This window comes from Hippopotamus amphibius, chromosome 9, assembly GCF_030028045.1.
Source record: "Hippopotamus amphibius kiboko isolate mHipAmp2 chromosome 9, mHipAmp2.hap2, whole genome shotgun sequence".
Lineage (NCBI taxonomy): Eukaryota > Metazoa > Chordata > Mammalia > Artiodactyla > Hippopotamidae > Hippopotamus > Hippopotamus amphibius.
The window spans coordinates 116,459,050-116,484,409 of NC_080194.1; the positions used below are offsets into that span (position 1 = coordinate 116,459,050).

The 25,360-nt window shown below is 43.7% G+C and overlaps 2 protein-coding genes across 2 annotated transcripts; one reads left to right on the forward strand and one right to left on the reverse strand.

Annotated features, from left to right (window-relative positions):
- Positions 1–4,702: 4,702 nt before the first annotated feature.
- Positions 4,703–7,522, reverse strand: LOC130861011 (uncharacterized). Its single transcript, XM_057749516.1, has 2 exons — positions 6,852–7,522; positions 4,703–6,001 (listed from the first exon to the last, which is right to left on the reverse strand). The coding sequence occupies exons 1-2, from the start codon at positions 7,520–7,522 to the stop codon at positions 5,983–5,985; spliced, it is 690 nt and encodes a 229-aa protein (XP_057605499.1). The 3' UTR covers positions 4,703–5,982.
- ZKSCAN2 (zinc finger with KRAB and SCAN domains 2) lies at positions 7,104–24,146 on the forward strand. Its single transcript, XM_057695408.1, has 7 exons — positions 7,104–8,204; positions 9,249–9,435; positions 11,807–11,898; positions 12,220–12,346; positions 15,020–15,703; positions 17,492–17,983; positions 19,541–24,146. The coding sequence occupies exons 1-7, from the start codon at positions 7,800–7,802 to the stop codon at positions 20,461–20,463; spliced, it is 2,910 nt and encodes a 969-aa protein (XP_057551391.1). The 5' UTR covers positions 7,104–7,799; the 3' UTR covers positions 20,464–24,146.
- The last annotated feature ends 1,214 nt before the right edge of the window (positions 24,147–25,360 follow it).

Genomic DNA, 25,360 nt, shown 5'->3' on the forward strand with positions numbered 1-25,360 from the left:
TGGGGGGACATAATTCAACCCATGATAACCCATTCTCCTCCTCCACTGTCTGCTAAATGATGGGGTGCTCTAGGGTATGGGCCTATCTTCTCTTCCATTCTATACCTATACTCTTTCCCTACATGTTTTCATCAAATTAGATGGCTTTTAATATATACTGATGACCTCCAGATTTATAACTCCACCGATGGCCTTCCCCTTGAGGTATACCCCCTGTCTACCTGACACTTACATGTCTGACAGAGATCTCAAAATTATCGCAACTAAATCAAAATTAATTTTCCCACCACCACCCTACTCCGAAAAAATAGGCCCCTACCAGCTCTCCCCACATCAAAAACTGTAGTGACATCAACGTAAATACCCTCAAATAAAAAACGTGGGCACCATCCTCAATTCCTCTCTCTCTTATGCTCCATAACCAAGCTGTTCCAAGTCCCTACAGCTCTACATTCAAAACATATGGAGCACATCCATTTCTCTCCATCTTTGTTGTCACTCCCAAATCCAAGTCACCATCACTTTTTGCCAGAACTAAATCCAGAGGCCCATATCTGGCCACTCTTCATTCTTGCTTCACTCCAATTCACTCTCAACATCATCCAGGGTGATTTTGTTAAAGTATACATCAGATTATGTCACTCGCTAGTTTAAAATCCTTAAATGTTGGGCTCCCCTGGTGGCGCAGTGGTTAAGAATCCACCTGCCAATGCAGGGGACATGGGTTTGAGCCCTGGTCCAGGAAAATCCCACATGCCACGGAGCAACTAAGCCCGTGTGCCACAACTACTGAGCCTGTGCTCTAGAGCCCACATGCCACAACTATTGAGCCCACGTGACACAACTACTAAAGCATGTGCACCTGGAGCCCATGTTCCGCAACAAGAGAAGCCACCACAATGAGAAGCCTGCGCACCGCAATGAAGAGCAGCCCCCACTCACCACAACTAGAGAAAGCCCACGTGCAGCAATGAAGACAATACAGCCAATTCACTAATTAAATCCTTAAATGTCCATTTTTAGAATCAATTACATACCCTCTACCATGGCCTGCAAGGCTCTTACAACATGGTCTGGCCCCTACCTGGCACTGCATTTCACTCTGGTCCCGTCCCATCCATCCCATTGCTTATTATGCTCCAGCTACACTAGTCTCCTTTCAGTTTTTTAAACACCTCACAGTTTCCTACCTCAAGGTCTTTACATTCTCTTGCTATTTCCCCTTCCAGAAATGCTCTTCCACAAGTTGCACATCTATGGTTCCTTTTCATCCTGCAAACTCCAGCTCAGATATCAAACCTTAGAGAAACTTTTCATTGATCAGCCTTTCAAAAGTAATTTCTGCCTAGTTACAGTCTGCCCCATCATCCTATTTATTTTCTTCTTAGTATTTATAACACCTGATTTTTTTTTTAATATTTTGGCTGTGCCATGAGGCATGTGGGATCTTAGCCCCCTGGATCCCCTGGAAGTGCAGTCTTAACCACTGGACTGCCAGGGAAGTCCCAACAAACTGATATTATCCTGATAACCTATATGTTTCCTTGTACATTATTTTTTCCTTCTCCAATCTCCATCTAGAATGTAAGCTCTTTCAGGGCAAAACTCAGGTATGTCTTTCAGCACTGTGTCTTCAGTACTCAACACTTTACCTGAAACATAATTAGCTTCTATATATATGTTTAATGGGTGGGTGAATGAATAGAAAACTTAATAGACCCTAGAAATCAACTTCCTCAAGTCCCTGTATGCTGAGTACTCTCTCGGCATACTATTTCCATAGTGGACCTAGTCCGAGAGGTCTATGTGGGAGAGAACTTTCTCCCAAAGACACAGTGATGCCCTCACCTTCCTACAGAAATGGGCACACTTTCCACTGTCTTTGTTATAAAGTCCAAATTCTCTCCAGCCTGTGTGCACAGCTTCATCTTCTACCACTTCCTTCCCCCACACTAAGTTCACGGAACACTCAATTTCACACCATTGCATGAAAATACCACTCATGCTCATGACCTTGCCTCTCTTTGGAATACCTTTCTACCCCCTCCTACTAAACATCCCTCAGATTCCCTCTGTGAAGCTTTTCCTGGTAGCCAGAGAGACTACACTCTGTACTGTCACAGGGATTCATGCATCCCTCCACCACAACATTTATTCCAATATATGGCAATTCTATGACTAATTTTCCCCATTTTACCGTTACTACTTTGAGTAAAAGGGTTATGTATTATGTCTCTGTCTATTCTACTAGTGCCAAGCATGGTGCCTCAATAGTGAGAAATGCAGCAAAAAAATGGTTGACTGTTATAGATGCATATCAAGAAATAATGGAGAATTTTTCATTATTGTATTGCCCAATGGAGTGAAAAGAACTGAAACATTTTAATGCTTGTTATTCTGTCAAATACCTGACCATCATTAGTGAACCAGTGGGAGAGGCAATTTTTAATTTGTGAAACGGAAATTTATTTCAGTTATCACTCGGTTAAGAAATCATATTTGAAAATATTTATACAATGTCTGAAATAGACATACCAATACACCCATACTCAATCTTTTCACTTTCAGCTTGGATTTTTTTTTTAACTGAGCACAAGCATTGATAGCACTTCTTGGAATTATTTACTGTATATGTAATGTTCACTTTTATGGTAACTCTACATTAAATTCCATTGACAAAAAGCAAGTTATAGCTCCTCTGGTTGCTGGCCAAGGGCTAGTGGGTCAGAACCATGGACAGATGAAAACAGTGCAAAAGGTCACTCTAAGGCTGCTTGTAAAATGTCGCTGTGATAGCAGATGTATTACCAAGGAGAGACTGGTGTGAATGTTCCTCTGTGAATCATGGGAAGAGTGTGCCTTCAGGGTTTGGGTCAACTTAGAGCAGGGGGGTTAAGAAAATGACCATTCCTCCAAGATGTCTCTGAGTAGCATGATTTGCTTCATTTACTGACCTACACTGATTCACCACTTTTCGAAAAACTGCTCTTCTGTTTCCTAGGTGCCAACATTTTCATGCTGATGTAAATGTAAATACTTAACTAGAAAACATGAAGGACATTTGTTCTTTTCACCTGTTCAGCATCTATGACCCTTTTTTCCTTTGCAAACCACCTTTCAAACAAATATGCTGTTTTAAAAAGATGACACTAGGTAATTGATGCTATTGGGAAGTGTTTATGATGATAACTGAAGTTATGTTTAATATCCATATGATGGATATTAATGGATATTAATATCCAAGTCCATATGATGGAGTCCCTGTCTTTTAGCAGTACATTCTCACAGCTAAAAATAAAGTAATATGATATCTGGGTTTTGCTTCAAAATAATCCAGGACCAGGGAAATGGATAGAGGTATAGAAAAGACAAGATTGGCCAAGAATTGCTAATTGTTACAGCTGGAGCATAAGAACATGGGAGTTAATTCTCTCTATCCTTTTACGTTTGAAATTTTCCATTAAACATAAACATACACGTGTGTGTATGCATGTGTTACTGAGAGATGATAAAAAAATAAAAATAACAATGACTCCTGAAGAATGTATAATCCTGCACCTAAGAGCTAATGCAGAGCAAGCTCTAATACCGTCTACTCCAAGAGGAGTTTTAAGGAGGCTCAGCTATAACTGTCCCCTGCAGACAAGACTTTTGTCTCACTTAAGTGCATTTGGTGGAATAGGGAGTTCAGATGTCTAAGGATGTTCACTTTCTTCTGGAGCAAGATGTCTCAGGAGAGTAGTTTCCAAGAAATGAAACCTTTCATGCACCTCCTCTGACAAGAAGCAGCTGGGGGCTGCCTGGAGTTGCAGAGACTGAGGCTGAGTGTAGGGAGGGGGTCCCTGGTTGTGATGATAGACTCAAGGTCAACAGCTAAAATTTTGGGTCAGAACAACAACAAAGCATTGCTTAAACAAAATGGGCTAGATAAGTAGAGGAAATCAGGATATGATGCCAAGTATATACGGAGAGGAACTAAAATATGAAGAGGGTGGAGAGATACAAAAAGAAGACACACCTAAATATTTCCTGGATTGGGGGAGGGGTTTGGGGGCATTTCATACAGTACCCAGGTCAGAAGCAAATAAGGAGCCACCACAGATGCAGATGGATAAAATAAGAAAGTGAATGTAAATGTGCTTCAAAATCTGTGGAACTGTGGACACATGGGAAGAGGCCATGGACAGCAGATGAGGTTGTGTGAGTGCCTCCTATGCGTAAGGCATTTCTCTAAGCACCAGACACATAACAGTTAAAAAAATAAGTACGAGGCTGAGTCAAAAATTATCTGCACTCATCAACAGATGAATGGATAAAAAAGATGTGGTACATATATACAATGGAATATTACTCCTCTGTAAAAAGCAATGAAACTGGGATATTTGTAGAGACATGGATGGACCTAGAGACTGTAATACAGAGTGAAGTGCGTCAGAAAGAGAAAAACAAATTATCATATATTAATACATATATGTGGAATATAGAAAAATGGTACAAATCACCCAGCTTGCAAGGCAGAAATAGAGACCCAGATGTAGAGAACAAACCTATGGACACCAAGTGGGGAAAGTGGGGAGAGTTGGGGGGGAATGAATTGGGAGATTGGGATACCAAATTGTACACTCTAAATATATGCAGTTTATTGTATATTAACTATCTCAATAAAAGTTCTTTAAAAAAAATTATCTGCACTCTAGCTGTAGAATTTAATTAACTTTTAGAAAAGACAAATACATCATTTTTTGACATAATCTCCTTGCTTTTCAATACACTCTGTCCATCTGTCAACAAGCTTTTGTATTCCCTCATCAAAAAAAAACTTTTTAGGCTGAACTACAAGCCACAAATGCACCACTGTCTTCACTTCTTCATCAGAAATGAATCTTCACCCTCGTAGGGCTGCTTTCCAGGGACCAAACAGATGAAAGTCTGATGGAGAAATTTCAGGACTATAGATGACCTTCTTCGAGACAAAACACTTTCTCCATACTGCTCACAAAGTCTTCTATAAATAACGGCACCAGGTATACCCTCAGAACACACACAAAAAAACGAGTCACTGTATGCTGCTCTTCTTTCGTGCAGATCACAAGTGGGGCATCCATTTTTGCTCACACAGCAATTACAAATGAACTGATGAACATGTTCACACCACAGCAGAGACTGGGGAGACAATAGCCTTGAACGGAAATTGCTGGTAAGACAGTGCGGCCAACAGAAGTTTTAATATAACCAGAGTGCGGATAATTTTTGACCCACCCTCATAAATAAAGTCCTGCTTCATTGAGCTAACATTCTAGTGTGGGAGACAGATACATGTATTTGCCAACTATTTAAGTGTGATAACTTCACCTGGCTTTTTTCTTTTGACCAAAAAGATGGCCTCCAGCTCACTGCAATCCCCACTACTCCCCACTCCCTACTGTCTTACACTCTACCTCACTCATGTATGTTATCTGCCTGAGCCCTGCAGCCTTTCGAGTTTGTGACCCCTGCTCCCTAGAGTCCCTGAGCTGCTTGCGACACTTGCCTCTCCTAAAACACCAAATGGCTCAAGGAGCATATAAAAGACCCTATTCTTAGCCAACTCAGAATCGTGGGTGGCCACTCAGTCTGAAGTAACCTTGGGCAGTTACATCACTTCACTGAGGTGGCAATGTCCTTAACTCTAAAACGGAGGTAACCTTATGGCTTTATAAGATTTCTATGAGGACTAGACTTTGCCTAGTCAGCTCTTACTCCCCATTTGGATCTCCTCCCTAGTTTTACCTCTGTAAAGAAACTTACCCAGACCTCCTGTCTAGGTCAACTCCCTGTACTACACATAGATTCTTAGCATCACGTTCCTCTTGTCGGCAGTAGCTGCCGCAGTTACAACTGTACATTAGTTTGTAGATTATTTGATTAATGCCTGCCTCTTCCACCAGACTGAAAGCTCAAAAGTGGCAAGGGACGCTGTGTTTTTTGTTTGCTTTGTTTTTCTCACCACCTATCACCATGTCTGGAGAAAAAAAAAAAAAAAAAAAGGTGTTCAATAAATATTATTTTAAAGAGACCCCAACAAATAAAATAAAGCTTTGCAGACAGCTGTGTAAAGACAACTTCTGGCATGTACTAGCTGCCCAATAGATTCTCACCTAATGCCTCCTGGCTGCTAGAATTTGCACGTCAAGTTTTAACTAAGGCTTTCTCTAAGAAAGAAAAGTCACGAAGCTTTACTTTCTAATAACCTATCTACCCGCCCACCCCAGAGCAGGGATTTCTGCTCTGCCCACTGATGTATGCCAAATGCCTAAAACTGCTTGGCACCCAATCAATAAACGGATGGAGGGAGGGAGGGAGGGATGGGTGGACACAGTTCTGGGGTTTCACTAAGTTGGGAGACTGGACAGCTCCTCCTGGCACCACCAGAAGGAAGATGGGGCCTGCTCGGAGGGACTCGGAGCCAAACATGACATCCTCTCCCAACAGTTTTAGCTACACCGACTTCCCCGGAGCAGTAAGAGCCCTCAAGGAGAAGAGGCGCCCGTTGCGCTGCTCCACAGGCAACGGATGCGGGCATTCACAGAGGCGGACATTCACAGATGCTGGCCCTAGCGAAGGGCTGGCGCTGCGACATGCTCCTCCACGAGTGCCACGGGAGCCCCGCCCACGGAGCCCCGCCCACGGGAGACCCGCCAGCACGCTGTCGACCCCAGCGCGTAGCGGAATCCTCCGCCAGGAAAACGAGTCCTCACACCAAGCGACAGAGAGGACTTCGTGCCGCCCCCTCAGTAGCGCTCCTCCTTCTCATAGTGTCCCCGCCGCCCAGATTCCCCGGCTGAGGGAGTACGTGCACTCCCCTTTCTCACAGTGTTCGCCCGTCTCCTGCAAAGTGCCTGCGCTGTGTCCCTCCACCCCAGGGAAGCGCCGCCGCGTCCCCCTTCATCCCTAAAGGGTCTCCGCGGCGAGTCACCGCGCTGCGCGCTCTCGCGAGAGTCCACCGCGCAGCCCCTTCTCTCCAGCCCCTTGCCGGCGAGAAGGCCTCCGCGGCGCAAGGGCGCGAGTGGCGCATGCGTGGCCGCGGCTCCCAGCACCCTCCGCGCAGTCCGGGAACAGAGCGGACGGGGCCGCGCGAGCCAGGAGAGCCCCAGCCACCGGCCTGCGAAGCCTTGCTTGGCGCCCGCGGCTTCTCTCTTGTCAGGGGCAGGACCGCGTCACGGCTTTCCTTAGCGTCCGGAGGTCTCCTGGGGACGGCCCGGGCCACCTTGGGCCAGAAGAGCCCGGCGCTGGCCTGGGATAACGCCGGCCGCCACCAGCCACCCGCAGCGGCCTGCGCGCGCCGCCGTGCCCCGAGCCTCGAACCGGGGCGCCGGGCGGGGCCTGCACATATCCGGCCCCACCCACTCGGGGCCTCGCCTCCCCCCGGGCCAGTCCCCGGGTGTCTGCCACACCCCCTCCCGGCCCGGCTGTCCGCCCCCGCCCTCCTGTCCTCTGTCCCCTTGATTTTCTCCCAGTCCTCTAGCGTCACTGTTTCCGACATTGCACTAAAAGATGCACCCTGGAAAACCACAACGCGGGGACACGTCTTGCTGGGAGAAGACGGAGAGTTTTTGGACCTTAGGGTACACGTTCACCTTTTCAAGGGCCTAGGATAGGTTTGATTAATCAGCTTGGGGTCCCCTTTTCCTGCTGACACTACGGTTTTCACCTGCCTGCCTTCCCACACTTCCAAAACCATTAGCAGGGAGCTCTCGGAGGTTTGGTTTCTTTGAGGCTCCTTTGAGCGAGACGTGAGGTTGAGTCCCCCGGGTTGGAGCATGGCTGCATCCCTGGCCCCACAGATCGACGCGCCCCTGGAGGTCGAGGGATGCCTAATAATGAAGGTGGAAAGGGATCCCGAGTGGGCATTGGAGCCCATTCTGGAAGGATCGGATAGCTCTGAGTCCGAGACCTTCCGCAAATGCTTCAGGCAATTCTGTTATGAGGATGTGACCGGACCCCATGAAGCTTTCAGTAAACTCTGGGAACTTTGCTGCCGGTGGCTGAAGCCAGAAATGCGTTCCAAGGAACAGATCCTGGAGCTGCTGGTGATTGAGCAGTTTCTCACCATTTTACCCGAGAAGATTCAGGCTTGGGCACAGAAGCAGTGTCCGGAAAGTGGAGAGGAGGCCGTGGCCCTGGTAATACATTTGGAGAAAGAGACTGGAAGACTACGGCAGCAGGTAAGAGAGGATTTTCCAAATTTGTGTATTTAGCAAGAAGGGGGTGGGCAAGGGATGCATTGCAGGAAATGCAAATTATGGAAGGATACATGGTACTAATGAATGACCTTTAGAGGGAATCTACTTAAAAGGGATCAGAATGTCATATTAAATAGAAAAAAAGCTTTGGTTGAAAGCATATCTTGCAAATGACACTAAACATTATGCATTTAAGTATTTGTTTTAAATCTTCGCATAACGTTTCACCCCCAAAAATTATATGAGAGAACAATACATTATGCTTCACAGGGTTTTACTTTTGCAGTTTGATCCTAAAGAGGGCTATTTTGCCCACCCCCATTCCCCCACCCCCGCCCAAAAAGAAAAGGAAAGGACTTCATCAGTTATCCCAGGGCTTCCTGTAATCCTTTAGTATTCCAATCCGTGTCTTCTGAAGTGCCCTCAGTGTCATCATCCTTGTCACTCTTCTCCATTTTAATTGCTGATCCATGTTTGTCAGTGGCTTTGCGTGCTCTTCTAATTGTTTTTCAACAACCCTTTCAGTAACCTCATGAAATCCTGCAAGATTTGCACTTTCACCTTGCACAGGGTTTGTGTAAAGACCTGACTTAGCAAGTTGCTGTGTTGGTCAGAAATAGACACTAGATGTCGAGATTAATTTTCTAAGTTTTCAGTTCACTAGTGAATTAATTAGCGTTCTGAGAACTTTGACTTCTCTGTGAACCTACTAGATATGAGGACTCAAATAATGTCTATTCGGATAACAAGGAGGCTCTGTATTTCACTCCTAACAGTAAGAGTGAAAATCCTAACAGATGTTCCCCGTCTGCATGTTAATAAAGACCCCCCCCCATTCTCTTATGCCCAGACTTCTGGACAGTACTATTCACCTGAGGTCCTCAGAGGTCCCATTGGGAGTGGAGAGAAATTTTCATTCCCTCTCACATCTTCTATCCTTCTTTGATCTCTTTCTTGGGGACTTTGGCCCTGATCTGGCCCTCTTTTCCTCCCTTTTTCCATTATGGCATTGACTTTATTTTCCAGGTTAGCAGTCCTGTTCACTCAGAGAAGCAGGCCCCACCTGGAGCAGCATGGGAGGTGGCAGACTTTCAGCCAGAGCAGGTGGAGACCCAACCCAGAGGGATGTCTCAGGAGGAAGCTGAAAGCCTCCACTCAGGAACCCAGGAGCAGCTGAACCAAAAGAGAGAGCTTCGGCCCTTACCCAAGAATGGTAAGAAGAAGAACTCAGAGTCTGCCCAGTGCAGAGACTATGGCCCTAACACTCTTGACTTGTTCCACATAGGGTCCCCTCAATACATATTTGAAAATAAATTGAATATTTGGGAAGAAAGATTCATTAGCTTCCAGAATTGGGAATATGTGTGACATAAGTAAAAGGGATCTTAAAGATGGAATCTGAGAAAACATAGATTGCCCACACTGGCCTTAAGGTCTCGTAGTGTCATTTAAGAATCTCCATTCTGCAGTCAGCTTGTGGTTTTTAGTCGTGCTGCATGTATAAGTGTGTGTGTTCTTGGCTGACTATAAGCAACTTGGAAAAACTGGTTGGAAGAGGAAATGAGATTTATTTTCAAAAAGTGACTCAGTAAGGCCTCACAGAAGTGGCATATGACAGGGAAAAACAATAAGACTTCATAGAGAAGAGACCACTGATGTTCATATCTGCCCTAAACATTAATGCATCAGGTCAGATACAAGGAAGTGAAGACCCTGTCCTTCCTAGTTCACAGTGATCTCTCCATCTTCTGCAGCATGGTGTCAGGCTTAAAGAGAGGAATGGAAAGATGACTGAACCTACAGTAAAAAGGAATTGGTTTGTGTATCCTTTCTCTGCCCCTATCTCTATGTTACCTCGGGCAAGTAATATTAATTAACCTCTGTGTATTAATGCATAGAGATTAAGAGATTAGACTTTAGAGGCAGACAATATGGGTTCAGTACCTAGCTCTGCCATTCTTTATCTGTGTGGCCTTGGTCAAGTTACTAAACTCAAAATTTCCATCCTGTCATCTGTAGAAAGAAAATAATAAGGTTGTTAACGTATATTAAACGAGGCATTGTAAAAGGGTCAATGCATAATAGTGCTCAATAAATGTTAGTTTCCTTTCTCCTATAATGGCATGATTATTTTTAAACTTCAAATGTGTTAGACTTACACAACCCGTCATCAAGAGGCAAGATTCAGGACTTACCTGGTGGCACAGTGGTTAAGAATCTGCCTGCCAATGCAGGGGACACGGGTTCGAGCCCTGGTCCATGAAGATCCCACAAGCCACGGCGCCACAGCTACTGAGCCTGCACTCTAGAGCCCGTGAGTCACAACTACTGAAGCCCACACACCTAGAGCCCATGCTCCGCAAAGAGAAGCCACCTCAATGAGAAGTCTGCACACCACAACGAAAAGTAGCCCCTGCTCGCTGCCGCTGGAGAAAGCCTGCATGCAGCAATGAAGACCCAGTGCAGCCAAAAAAAAAAAAAAACCTGAGGGAGGCACCTCCTTATCCCTTCTGAAATTCATATGATGATAGACGGCATCGCAGCTATTAATGGTTTCTGGATTTTTCATTGTTCGTTCATCAGCATCAAAGTTCCCTTGTTCTCATGGATTAGATGCTGTCGGTTACTTTACCTAATAAATTCATGGTGTTTCTGGGTTTTGTCATCTCAGGGTGATAAGGAATTCCGAAAGTGAGAAAGTTTGTCCTGTTGAGGTCCTTACTGGGGGTATGGAAGACAGAAAATTTGAGGGATAGATATCTCAGAAAGGTGAATTCCTTCTAAAAGATCTAGGATTTCAGCCATGTGTACCTAAGGGAATAATGTATTTCCAAGGAAGTGATTCCATTTGGTTCCATAGAAAGTAGTATAGCAAGCTTTTGAGTTCTTGGTCACAGTGATATTGATTCTTGAAGTTTTCCTAGATGGTTCTAGAGTATAAGTTAAATCACAGGTTGTCTTATACTACATAAGCTTCTATATCTTCCATCCACCTTTCTGGGGATATATTTGCCTGTAGTGTTCAGTACTATGTATCTATATAGGCTAACTTTTTAGGACAATATTCACTCAAAGGATTGATTTATGCTTGAGATGGCAAACTGGTAACTCACATGCCAAGTTGGACTTTTTTTGTTTTGCCTACAAGAGATTTTGGTTTGGGGGTTTTGTTTGTTTTTTAGTTCTCAAGATTTAAGACTTGAGATTGTACATGAAAGTCCTGCTTTCTGGCTTCTTTTGAAAAAATTAAAAGCTCTGGCTATACCAGGGCAATAGTCTCACAACGAAGCCTCAGCAGGAGCCAGACACAGGCCGTACCCTTTCAGTGGGACACGTGCTCTCCAGTTCCCCACAGTCCTTACCTCTCCCCTTTCGTGATGTGCTTTACCTGCTTATTCCCTGAAAACATTTGCCTTTGTGAGCCCTGCTTTAGGCTACCGTGGCTTGGGGCATTGTTCTGAACTCATTGAGAAAATGGCCAGTTTATATTTGCCGGATTTTTGTACATGCTCATTTCATGAAAGGAGAAGCAGCGTGAATAAAATGGCCAGAGCCCCCAGCACTGTCTCTTTCTCTTCTTACAGCTCGGCCTTCTCCCTGGGTTGCTGCTCCTGCTGATGCGTGGAGTACCATAGATCAGGAAGTAACAACCACACGAGTTCCTGTTGGGTCCCAGGTAAATTGTGATTGTTCTCTCTGGCCTGACTTCCTGGGACATTCAGTCACCGCAATTTCCTCAAACTTTTATACTCCCTCCAGGAGACTTTATCCCCCTCGCTCCTTTTCCAGAAAAGACTGCACGGGACTCCTCACTGAATCATCTCACAAGTCTGTCTACTACCTTCTACTTCTTTTGGCTCATAATATACACTTGGTTGTTCGATTTTAATTTTCTTTGATTTTAATTTTGGGGCCTTTCTGTGCTTCAGCCATGATCACTCATCCTTCAGAAACCCATGTGGTTATCTTGGTAGTCATTACTGTTAGTGTGTTACAGGGACCAGTGAAAGATGTCCACATGGCAAGAGGTTTCTCCTACAAAAAGAGTGTGCATCAGATTCCTGCTCACAGAGACCTCTACCGAGATACTAGAAAGGAGAGTGTTGGGAACATGGTCTCCCTGGGTAAGGATTCTATCCCTTTTCAACTAAAAGATTTGGGATTTATAATATAGTCATGTCTACTGATGATAAAATAGTTATAAATGTTATCACTTTAAGGACCTCCATGGGTTGTTTAGTCATTTCTGTGCTCTAGCATACCGTGTTCTCTTACCTCACTCATTCCTTTCTTCAGTTTATATTATAGATTTATATATATTCTTATAATTTACTGATTAAAACATAGGAGAGGTTTATGTGTGATTGTCATATTATTTAAATATAAACGGATCTACATCCACTAGACTAAAAACTCCATAAAGTCACAAGGTCTTTTTAGGATTTGTTTTTGTTTAACTCGTAGTAACCCCAACGCTGTGCACAGAGCCTGATGTATGGCTGGTGCCCAGCATATATTCATTGAGTGGGTGGAAATCTTATAAATGGAAGAAAAAAAGTAATTTCAATACAATAATCTTGATAGTGTGTTGTGAATTTCTTAAATAGCACAGATTTTTACAGGCACACGTTAACCACTGAAGTGTAATTTTACAAGCAAACTTTTGAAGAGCTGTATCATCTGCTTTAACAGTAGAGATAAATATGGTTCATGCATATGTAAGCTACAAGTCCAAGATTACTTGTGAATAAAATTATAGGCCTAAAATGTGCGCCAGTGTACTCTGTAGGTACTGCAGACCTGTGTTGTCTAATAGAGGAGCTACTAACTACACGTAGCTGAATTTAAATTTATAAAATTAATTGAAATTAAAGTTTAAAATTTAGTTCCTCGGTGGCAGTAGTCACATTTAAGGTGTTCAGTAGCTGTATTGGACAGCACAGTCATATAACATCATCATCAAAGAAAGTTCTGTTGAACAACAGTACATATAGAGACTAAAGTACAGAGATTACAGAATGGGCCTGTCAAACTGAATGAGTTAAACCAACAATTGTTTATAATCAGAAGGCAATTAAAGCAATTTAAAAAAACGACCAACTTAGCATAACACTGATGACACACCAGGAACAAAGCACTCTTCCCAAAACAGCAGGACCCTTGATTTGATTTGATTTTTATTGTTGTTTTTTTTTTTTTTTTTTTTGGTCACACCAGGTGGTATGTGGGATCTTAGTTCCACGACCAGGGATCAAACTCGTGCCCCCTGCAGTGGAAGCTCAGAATCCTAACCACTGGACCACCAGGGGAGTCCCAGGACCCTTGATTTTAACTTCCACTTGGGGCCTCTGTGCTTCATCGCTGATCATTCATCCTTCAAAGACCTGTCTGGTTATTTCGGTAGTCATTGCTGTTAGTGTTGTTACAGGGGCCAGTGAAAGACGGCCACATGGCAAGTTGCCTACACAATAGGTGTTTCCTGGTGTTGCCTTGGATCACACAGCATCCAGACCTAGTAAAATGATGAATTAGAGGCCTTAGTAAAATCTGTCATGAGTGGGTTAGAGACCATACTTTGGACATTCAGATTTAACCCAGTGCCTCCATGTGTAATAATTACATATGGAAAGGCCCAGGCCCAGAGACAACTGGCCCGGTCTTTTATCATAGATTGTAAACTAAAGGCTCATGAATCTAGCCTATAAACATATTTGGGCCTTGCATGGAGTTTTTATTTAAAATTAGTTTATAAATCCAGATTTCCAGTATCTCTTAAAAAAATCAAACATCAGGCACGATGGGCCCACCTTCTCACACAGCAGCACTTGACCAGAGCTGAGTGGAGGAGGTTGTTCTGAACTGCCAGGGCTCTCACTCCAGCCACTCACTCCTTCACTTTGCCTGCCTGGTCCTTATAGGTGTTTGAATTTTCATTGTCCCTGCACTTACTTCTCTCATGTGAAAGTGAAGAGCAAATCTCCATCCCCAGGGTTCTTTCAGCAAGGATTTGATTTGATCCTGCTTCTCTAGGAAAATTCCATGAAGCTCCTGTGTATGTTTTCTATAGAAGAAAAATGTTATTACATACCTGCTAGGCATCGGACACTTCACAGATGATCATTTGTTTAGTATTCCCAGCACCTTGTTGAATAGATTATATTATTCCCTAGGAAACTGAAGCTCAGAGAGATTAAGAAACTTCCCCCGGTCAAAAAAGTAAAGTAAGTGGTGGAGCTAGGATTCAGATGTAAGGTGTGTTTATCTCCAGAGGAGATCAAGTCGCTTCCCTATTCTTACATCTCTTTCCCATTAATTTCATCACAATGTCTCCAAAAACTGTTGACTTCTCATCTCCCATAGCCCCAGTGTGTGTGTGTGTGTCTGTGTGTGTGTGTGTTGAGTGGAGGAGTGAGGGGATGTGGGGAGCAGGTGTAAGCACACTTTATTTTATAAGTAGCGAATACTGGTTCACAGGAGCACGCTCTGAACCTAACACAGTGTTCGATACTTGAGAGGGAATCAAAGGTAATGAAATATGTGTTTCTTACCCTTAAAGGTTTTCTTTCAAGAACTGGCTGGGGAAGGAAGTGGTCCATATGTGAGAAGTGAAATGGTAGTGTAAGTTAGTAGATGATTGTGCCAAACAACCCGTACAAGAATCTAGTGTGCACTGTCCTGGTTGAGGAAGGCTTTAGAAAAGAGGTGTGAACAAGTGGTCCAGGAGACCATGCTACAGTGGAAGACTGGGGGATGCAGTAATGATCGCTCTAGCATAAAATATGTTTCTCTTACTATAGGAAGCACAGTGTCTACAGCTAACAAGATCGCTCGATTGGAGCAAAGAAAGGAGCCGTGGACCATAGGTCTGCAGTCCTCTAATAAGAGTAATGTCCTGCAAAGCAACTACATCAAGGAAAAGTCAGTTCATGCTATTCAGATCCCTGCAAGGAATGCAGGGAAAACATGGAGAGAGCAGCAGCAGTGGGGTCTGGAAGATGAAAAAATAGCAGGCGTGCATTGGAGTTATGAGGAAACTAAGACTTTTCTTGCAATTCTCAAAGAGTCTCGCTTTTATGAAACACTTCAGGCTTGCCCCCGGAACAGCCAGGTATATGGTGCTGTAGCTGAATGGTTGCGAGAATGTGGCTTCCTCCGGACACCAGAACAGTGTCGGACCAAGTTTAAAAGTCTCCAGAAGAGTTATCGAAAAGTGAGAAATGGCCATGTGCTAGAACCCTGTGCCTTCTTTGAGGACATGGACGCTTTGTTGAACCCTGCGGCTCATGCTTCGTCCACGGATAAGCCAAAGGAGATTCTGTATCTCCCCAGACTTAAGAGAATTGATATCAGTGCTAAAGAACAGATCAATTTGGTGGAGGAGGAGGAAGCTGCAGAAGAATCTGATGGTGATGAAATGGGCATTGAGTTTATCCGGAAGTCTGAGCTTCGTGGTGCCCCTGTCTTATTTCAGAACCTGAGTGGTAAGAGTGGTACTCTTATTCTGGTATGAAAATGGATGATGTGGTCTTGTGGGAATAGACCGGAAGTGACCAAACCCAGGGCATTCTGTCACGCACACCTGGCCACTCCTCATTGTGACTGGCCACATAACTGAAAGTACTCCCAGGTGTGAGTTGCTGCCCCCAGTGCTGTCTGAGTAACAGCCATGAAGGGTTCTTTTTCAGGTTAGAGCACAGCATGGATTTTGAGTATTTGGGGTCTGTAGAAGGAAGACAGATGGAGTCTGGGGTTTGAAGGATCTAACATTATCTGAGAATTGTTATAATGTAATCAATTATATTAGATTGTAACAGCCAAGGATACATTAGCAAGGATAGCCAGTAAAAGAATGCATAGCCAACAAGAATTGAAAAAAAAATGAAATTCTAGAAGAAAAGAAAGGAGAGAGAGGAACACAAAGTAGATGCATCAAATGGAAAAAAAAAAAAAAAGCACAGCAACATGGTAGATGTAAATCCACATGTCATTAATTACAAATTTAAAAGATTAAGGTTGTCAGATATATTTTTTAAAAGTATATTGCTTACAAGAGATATATCTTAAATATAAGAACACATAAGTGTTAAAAGGATAGAAAAAGATACTATGCAAAAGAAAGGTGGTGCTGAAATTTGGGGACAGGGAAATGCGGAACTAAACCACCAGTTGACAGCAGCTGTGTCACAGTTGCCACATCATATAACAGCTTCGAACTTCAGTTTTCTATCTTTAAACTATGGCTAAGAATATGAGGGTAGTTGTTATTGTTAAATGAGATAATGCAGATGAAGGCATTCTGCAAATGCTAAAATGCAATAAAACATTGTCTGCTATCATTAGTAATGTTTCTGTATTCTACCTTATGAAAAGATGATAGTTTCTTAGATAGGATGGAAAGATAAACCAGGCTAGGAGAGCTGAGACTGTTGTCATGACTGTACCTATTCAGAAGAAACAGATCTCAGGAAAAAAGGTGGGAAAATGTATTATGCATATACAAGTATTCACCATTCTGGAAATCCATAGACATGAGGGTCAGACGGTTTTAAATATGGGAATCCAGTGATAAGACTGGAAGAGACCACCCAGTAAGGTAGAGGACAGGAAAGACTTTCCTACTACAGATTACAAAACACCCCAAAAGCATGGTTAACAAACTATATCCACACATCCTGACAAGTTTAATTCTGCTATAAAAGCAGGACATCTGCCTGTCTTACAGATCATTTCATCTCTCAAAGTAGAGGACTCAGTAACATCAGAAACTACTCTGGACATAGTTCTGTGGTTCAAAGAAGATGGGCTAAAGAAATAATAGGGACTTCAGGGGAAAGTTGCTGTTGGGTATCCTAGTCCATTATTCCTAACAGTTTTTAAAAGACAGCTAAATCCTTAGTAACCATAGCAATGGCAGGTTTGGGGGACTGCATTTTTATTCTGCCAAATAAACTTTGAGATCAATTTATCAATTTTAATTTTAAAATCCTATTGGGATTTTGACTTTATAGATTTATTTAAGAATTGATATCTGTACAGCTTGAGTCTTCCTATCCAGAAACACAGTGTCTCTCCATTCTTTCTAGTTATTTTATGTCTTTTAATATAATATTATATATTTTTTATATAGACCTTCTCATTTCTTGCAAAGCTTATTCCCAGGCATATAATAGTTCCAGGGAATGGAGTTTGTTTTCTTGTACTTCTTATATTTTGTAATGTGTGGAAGTTACAGACACCCTGTATCTTTGAACTTTATCCTTGAATGGCAGGTGTGCACTGGGGCTATGAGGAAACCAAGACTTTCCTTAACATCCTCCGTGAGACTCGGTTTTATGAAGCACTGCAAGCCTGTCATCGGAAGAGCAAGCTGTACGGGGCCGTAGCTGAACAGCTGCGAGAGTGTGGCTTCCTCCGGACCCCGGAACAGTGCCGGACCAAGTTCAAAAGCCTTCAGAAGAGTTACCGCAAAGTGAAAAATGGTCACATGCTGGAGTCCTGTGCATTCTACAAGGAGATGGATGCCCTGATTAACTCTCGGACATCTGCCCCTCCCGCCAGCACCCCCGAAGAAGCCCCGTCACCCTTCATTCAAGAAAGAGAGGACGTTGAGATTGAACCCCAGGAACCTACGGGCTGGGAGCCTGAGGAGGACTCACAGGAGGCAATAGTTGAAGATTCCGGCAGCGAGGGAATGAGTGAGGAGGAAATTGTACAAGAGCCAGAATTCCAGGGACCTCCAGGTTTACTGCAAAGCCCGAGTGGTAAGGATCATCAGGGGCTGTGGTCTAAAGGAGGAGGAAGTGGGATTTATTGACAAATCAGGAAAACTGGCACACAGTTCATGAATGTCTGTTCATTAAACAGATGTTTGCATGTCCTGTGCCATTTGAGGGAAGGGGGCAGGTGTCGATGAATAAAACAAAGTCCCTGTGCTTGTGGTGCTTCTGTTCAAGGGAGGAGCTTACATTCTCGTGGTTTGGTCCTTGGGATCTCAGCCTCGGTTTTTGTGTGTATGGGGCAGGTAATGTTTTATATCTCCTAGAAATACTATGGGAAAGAAGAACTTGGAATTATACATGAGAAAAACTCAGATAAAGGAGGCATGTCAGTAAGCGCAGGACAGAAACGTCTCGGTTACGTGTGATGTGCATGATGAAAGGGATGGGCAGAGACAGAAAGACTTTACTCTGGTTCTGAGCTCCTCCTGCGGGTTCCCCGCCGACTGCTGGCTGCCCTCAGGGGCGTCTCACCAGCAGCCCAGGCTGAAAATTTTCAAAACTAAAATCAGCATCTTCCTTCCCACACTGTGGCTCTTCCTGTGCCCTCCCACAGGCCATCCAGACTTAGAGGTGTTTTTGTTGCCTTCTCTCTCATTGTTTACATGCAGGCAGATGACATGTTTTCTCAGCTGCTATAGAACATCCATCTGCCCCCTCCTTAGTTACCATAACCACTACCCCAGTTTAGCGTGTCTCTGTCTCTTGCCTGAACTATTATAAAAGTCTCCAAACCAGTTTTCTCCATTAGACTTGTTTTAAGCTTCCACAACTTTCCTTAATCTGAGCTTATCTTCTTTTTTTTAATTAATTAATTTATTTATTTATTGGCTGCATTGGGTCTTCGTTGCTGCACACAGGCTTTCTCTAGTTGCAGCGAGCAGGGACTGCTCTTCTTTGTGGTGCACAGGCTCCTCATTGCTATGGCTTCTCTTGTTGCAGAGCATGGGCTGAGCTTATCTTTTTAACCTTACTTGTCATTATTTTTGTTCCTGTACTCTAGGCTTATTCAAAACAAATATTAGGAAAGGCAGTTCATGCTCTTTGGTAGTTATTTAAATATATGAGAATTTATAGTATGAAAGCTGAAATTGTTAACTCTGGAACTGGAACTGTTTAGTTGATAACTTTGGAAACAAAGTCCTTCTGAGCCATCTCTTGTGAATCTTGTTTTTTAAGGTGAACTGCAGACCTGTCATCAAATTATCAGACTCTATCTGAGCCACAACTAGGCCATAACTTCCTGCAAATCCTAGAACAGTGTTGGACCCAGTCAGAACACTTCAAAAGATGACATGGTTGGGGCTTTTTACCTAAGTCAGTGTATTCATTGATGGCCATCCTTGGAACTAAAAGAAAATAAGGCCCAGTGAAGCAGGAAATAGTCCCTGCCTGAGGCCAGTGAGGCGCATGGGGTCCTAACATTGAGGCCTGTAGGCCATGTTGTTTATGTTAGTACAGGACTGGTCTGAAACTTACTGTTGGGTTTTTTTTTGTTTGGTTTGTTTTTGTTTTTTGTTTTTTGTTTTTTGTTTTTTTCAGATTTTGAAATTGGAAGTAGTATCAAGGAGGATGAAACACAGGTAATATATAAGGACATGGCGCAGCACAGGGCATTAATGGAAAAGTCTGCAAGGGTTGTTTCCCAGAATGCTGATCCAGGTAAACACCGTAAAAGGGATTGCATCTCAGGAAGACAATGGGAAAACCTTCACGGAATCAAACAGGGGAAACTGGTATCTCAGCCTAGAGATTCAGGGAAAGCTGTCGTGCATCAGAGGCCTTGCATGGGGAAGAGGCCCTACCGACTTCTCAAATACGGAGAAAGCTTTGGAAGGAGTGCTCGTCTTCTGTGCCGGATGACCCACCAGAAGGAAAATCCTTATAAGTGCAGTGTCTGTGGGAAGTGCTTTGGTAGAAGCAGGAGTCTAATCAGACACCAAAGAATCCACACAGGAGAAAAACCTTTTAAATGTCTTGACTGTGGGAAAAGCTTTAATGACTCCTCAAACTTTGGTGCCCACCAGAGAATCCACACAGGAGAGAAGCCCTACCGATGTGGAGAGTGTGGGAAGTGCTTCAGTCAGAGCTCAAGTCTCATCATACATCAGAGAACCCACACTGGAGAGAAACCCTACCAGTGTGGAGAGTGTGGGAAAAGCTTCACCAACAGTTCTCATTTCAGCGCCCACCGCAGAGTCCACATTGGTGAGAATCCCTACAAATGTGTGGATTGTGAGAAAAGTTTCAATAACTGTACAAGATTTCGAGAACATCGGCGAGTACACACTGGAGAGAAGCCCTATGGGTGCGTCCAGTGTGGCAAACGTTTCAGTAAGAGTTCTGTTCTCACCAAACATCGGGAGGTTCACGTGAGAGAAAAGCTTCTGCCACACCCGCCAGCGCTCTATTCCCCGGAAAACCCCCACAAGGGAAAGACCAGTGAATTCAGGCAAACTTTTTGATGATGATCTCTTCTCTTCCTAAATGTTCCCTTAGTCATTTTACCGTAATCTCACTCTTAGAAGCAATCGTTTCTTAGCTATAAAGTGTTAAATCCCAAGATAAGCTTGAGAACATAAATAAACTAAAGACTTGGATCCTGTTCTCACCTCTGCCTCTAACTTGATCAGTCTGTCCTCTCCTTCTGTGTGTCTCAACTTTTCCTTTAATAAAGTGAAGAAGATGTGGTTTCTGAGTACAGTATGGAATTCTCTTCAGCATGTCGAGGCCACTGCCATGGGATCGCTAAAGCAGGCAACATCCAAGATCCTTCCGTGTAGGGGAGAGTGGTTATCAGGGAGATAAAAGATGCTCAAAGTTTTTTTCATTATCTGCCGCATGCGATCCTGGATGCCATGTGATTACAGAGTTTCCTGTTTCCTCTTCAAGAGCCTGATAAGAACCACATCAGATCCATCTTGGTTTTGAAGATATTCACAAAAGGAGATTGAAGATTTTATAGTTGACGTCAGACGTCTGTTGCAGAGTACCTTTTTTGTGTCAAGAAGCTGATCTAAATAGCTGGGGTAGAAGCCCGTGTTGTCACTGAAATAACGCCTTGCCCTCCATAGAGATGAGAAGCAACTGGTCACCCACCGTCCTTTGCAGACTGACCTTTTCTGTACCTGAAGACTGAAACCCGCGTGGCTGCTGCTTCTCCAGCCTATGAGTAATCCCGTTCCTTTTACTGTTTCTCCGAAGTCCTACACTTACCTCTTAATTGTTCTGGGTGCGCTTGTCTGACTCCTCTGAACTGCCATGCCCTCCTCAGACTGAATAGCACGCATGTTTGTGGTGTGTCTCATTAAAGTAGAACTTCAGACACATTCTAGTTCTGAATGTGTAACTTCTCTGGTTTTTATCTAGAATATGACCGATATGTTGGCATATATTATGCCTCCCAACCCCACACTTCAGTATAATATTATATAATTTTAGGTAGTTTTCTAAAACTCTTAGGAGGTAGGGAAGAAGTGAGGTGGAGACCTGAAATATTCAGTATTTTTAAGATCAGTTGGACTCCTTACACCTGCTTTAGATCAGACAGCCGCCTTGGTCCAGACCAGCCCTCTAGGGCTGTTTGTTAAGTTTACCATGCTCTCGTCTGAGGCTTCTAGTCCCTGTTCCTGTGGTCATAAACCTCTCTGTAGAACCCTGAGTAATTTAGACAACTCTGTACCTCACTGAGTGAAGGTGGAAATAGTTACTGAAACTTCCAATCCAGGACACTTTGTTTTCCACATTAACGTGTTGGTCTGAAAGATCTCTTTGACGACCCCCACCATTAGCCTAATAGACATTGAAGGAAGGTTCAGATGGGGAGATAGTTTACTCGTGGGCGTTGCAGATGAAAACCAGGGATTTGGTCATCCAAAGGATGTTACTTCAGGATGAGGCCAGTGACATTGATACCCTTAAGATGAAGGTAGCCTCGGGGGGTACTTTGCTTTGGGGAGGGAGAAGTCATAAGTTTAGAGGAAAGATCACCAGAGTCAGGGCTGTGTGTAGATCATTTTTTGATCTTATCTCTCCTTTCCTTTGTCAGATGCTCTCTTACGTGAAGACATCTGAATGTGTTTGAATCTTTCGAAACTTGTTCAACAAAGTACCAAGGAGGGTAGGCAGTGTAGAAAGAAGTCCAACTTATGGTGCCAGGGTAGGGTGTGGCCTTTTGGAAGGCATGCGACTCAGGTAAACACTGATAAATGTTTCTTACCTTTGTTAGGGATGTGACGATTGTTCACATCTCAGTAGCTTGATTTCCTCTGTGTTGTCCGAATTATAGACTTCTAATGGTAAGTGCAGTTTCATGTCGGTAGTGTGCCCAGCGCAGTGAGGTGTGTGTGGTGCCAGTGGGCGTGTACTCGTATTGTGTAGATGTTCTCGAATTCCAGCTCTAAAGAAGACACACATTAATAGAAATCACCACGTAGTAATAGATACCCAGGATTGGTCATTATATCGAAGCATGATTCAGGAAAGTAGATGATGTACTCATAAATATTTATGAAGCACTGTTCTTTGTAAGGCTGTGTTCCAGGCACAGCGCGGGATATGAAAATGAAAAAGTGGCATGGTGTCTGTGCTCAAAGAACTTGCAATATGATGGAAGAAGTATTGCAGCAAAAGGTCATGTCAATTGCGTCTGTGTCAGTTGCAGGACGTAATTAGTTTATTAATGAAAAAATCACGTTCACTTGCAAGAAGAGTTTTTCTGATTGTCTGAAACCATAGTCTCTACCTCTGTCTCGAGAATTTCCCCAGTGGCAGGAAAGGCTCAAGAACCATTCCTGCCCCCGTGGAGCAGCCCAGTCTGTCTGTCACATGTCTGGGATCAGGCTAAGGTGGAATCCGGGTTCCCTTACCTATTCCCAGTTGTAAGTGGACTGTTTGAACTTGTGTGAAATTAACTTAATGAACTTCGCTTCTGGAGAAATAGAAAGTCCTACCCACCATCTCTGGCCAAGGCTGTTTGTATTTTACCTTTTTTTTCAGGTAGAGGATGAAGTCAAAATGCACAGTCACGCTCTGATTACTGTGTCTCACATCACATAACATTGCCTTTATGAAGATCCATAGGAGAAGGTTTTTTCCTAGGTCTCAGAACCAGAGAAAGCTCTGATCCTAAAGCAAAAAAAAACCAAAGTTAACCTTACAAACAGTGATTTTTTTTTTTTTTACAACTTACTGCTTTTCTTTCTTTGTTCTGGCTGCTGGAACAAAGAAACTTACAAAAATAGAACTTACAACTCACTCCAACCAACTACTTAAACCTACATTTAATTAATCCCGTCTTTTATTTTTAAAAATTACCCCAAATCCTGTTCTTTAAAAGTGGTGTAAACAGGTAGGCATTTTATTCTCTGATCTCTTACCCGAGGCACTTTGGAACCTGGTTGTATCTCTACCTAGGCTTATTTTGTTACTCCCACAAATACCCTATTTCTTACTGGCATTTTTATTACACATACAACCTACTTTATTCATCTGGAAGGAAACCTTAGTTTTTTTAAAGAGGAAAACTTCACAGTATGCTTAAACAGCTCAGGCAGCTTGCATGTAGAATGAGCGTTAGACCAGAAGCCAAAAGATAAGTTTTATTCTTGTTGCTACCACTTTCTGGGTGGTGTTGGACAAATCCGCTTGTCTCTGCACCTGAGCTCCTTATCCGAAGAGAAGTTGAGCGTGATTGCCAACACCTCTCAGGCTCTGATGTTTCGTGAGGCTGTGGGGCAGCATGTAGAGAGGAAGAGGTGATAAGACCAGGCCACTGCCCCAGCTTGCCACTGTAGGCAGCATTCAGGCCTAAATGAATCCATCCCATACTTTAGCAAGAGGATGCTATGAGCAGTCTGGGAGCTTGCTCAGTGAGGAGAAAGGACAGATCACTCAGGTTCAACAGCAGGCAGCCCCGGAGTCACCTCGATGGGCAGTGGCAGGTAGCTGCAGTGAAGAAAGCCTCTTTTGTGAGCTCTGGTGCCCAATGACAGACACGACTGAACTCTGAGGGAGCCGGGGAAGCCCCAAACGCAAGGAGCGTCTGAGTGACTTGTGTAGTGATAAGCCGTTACCTCTGAATGCATTCCAAGTATAAATGTATGTCTGTTGTTTTGTATTCATGTTCACTTGGATGTCTTCTTGAAAACTTGTATGTGAAATAAATGTCTAAAATAAATGCCTCCTATTGGTTTAATAGATCTTATCCTCATAGCTGAAGAGAATTTCAGTCTCTTTCCAGTCGACTCTTCTCCGCCACGGCTGGCAGGGATCTCTTGTGAGTCCACAGCTATTCCCAGGCTGCAGTCCTTGATAGTTGTCACTGCCGTTGTCCTGGAAAATATTTGGCTCCAATTAAGAGCGGAGCTAGCCTTGGAGGCACACACTGCGTGTATTTTTGGGGGGGCGCTCACCCACAGCCTCTGCGGTGGTGCCTTTGGTTTACTCTTTGATTTAAAGAGTTCCAGTGGCTTCCACTTAGCCCTTCGTCCCATAACAACTCCAACTCCGTGGGTCATAGAGTCAGTGTAGAGATTTTGCCGCTTGCTGAGGATGTATTTGCAACTGCACTCTTAGAAACTGTAAGAAGAACCACAGGGTGGATTTAGAGCCAGTTCACCTAAACAGGTAGATTCCAGACAGTGTATCGCTCACCTGTATTTTATAAGCAGCCAACTGCAATAGAACCCAAGGTTCTCAAGAATTACAGCTGCTCAGGGTCAGTGTCTGAGAGTCCCTGTACGTGTTCTGTATTTTCCTTGAGAAAATGGGCACAACCTTTTCGGAGGAAACGATAAAGGCTCAGAGTATCCATGTGCGTTGTTACATCAGAGTTCTTCCACAAGATTACCTGATCTTCCATTCCTTTATAGAGATTGAGGCTTGTGAACTGACTCACGTCTGGGAATTAGATGAGAGATTTTAAATCTCTAAGGGGAAGAAAATCTCTAAGGCTACAAACTTTCAATTCCTTATAAACCAGTTAAGGCAATTAGATTTTAAAGAAGGAGAATGAATGCTTTGTGTTTCAAACACCAAAAGGGAAAAAGCAACCTCAAGCTCCATGATGAGTCCAGGGACTCGAAGGGGAAGCAATGGTTTGGGGTCCCAAGAGAGGCGAATGCCTGAACCTGCTCTGAGGTGGTAGGACTTGAAGGAAGTGGCAGTGTGGGAATAGAGGGGATGGGGGGTAAGACCCGAAAGGCCCGGCCTTAAGAATTGCTTGGATGCATGAGCATGTAGCCCATGGAGCACGCAGTTGTGCTTGGCGTGGAAGTTGTGGCATTATCAGTAAGCGACCCCTCTTTCTAGAAACCACCCTTGCCGACACTTGCGTGACTAGTACATGTCATCTCTGAGGAC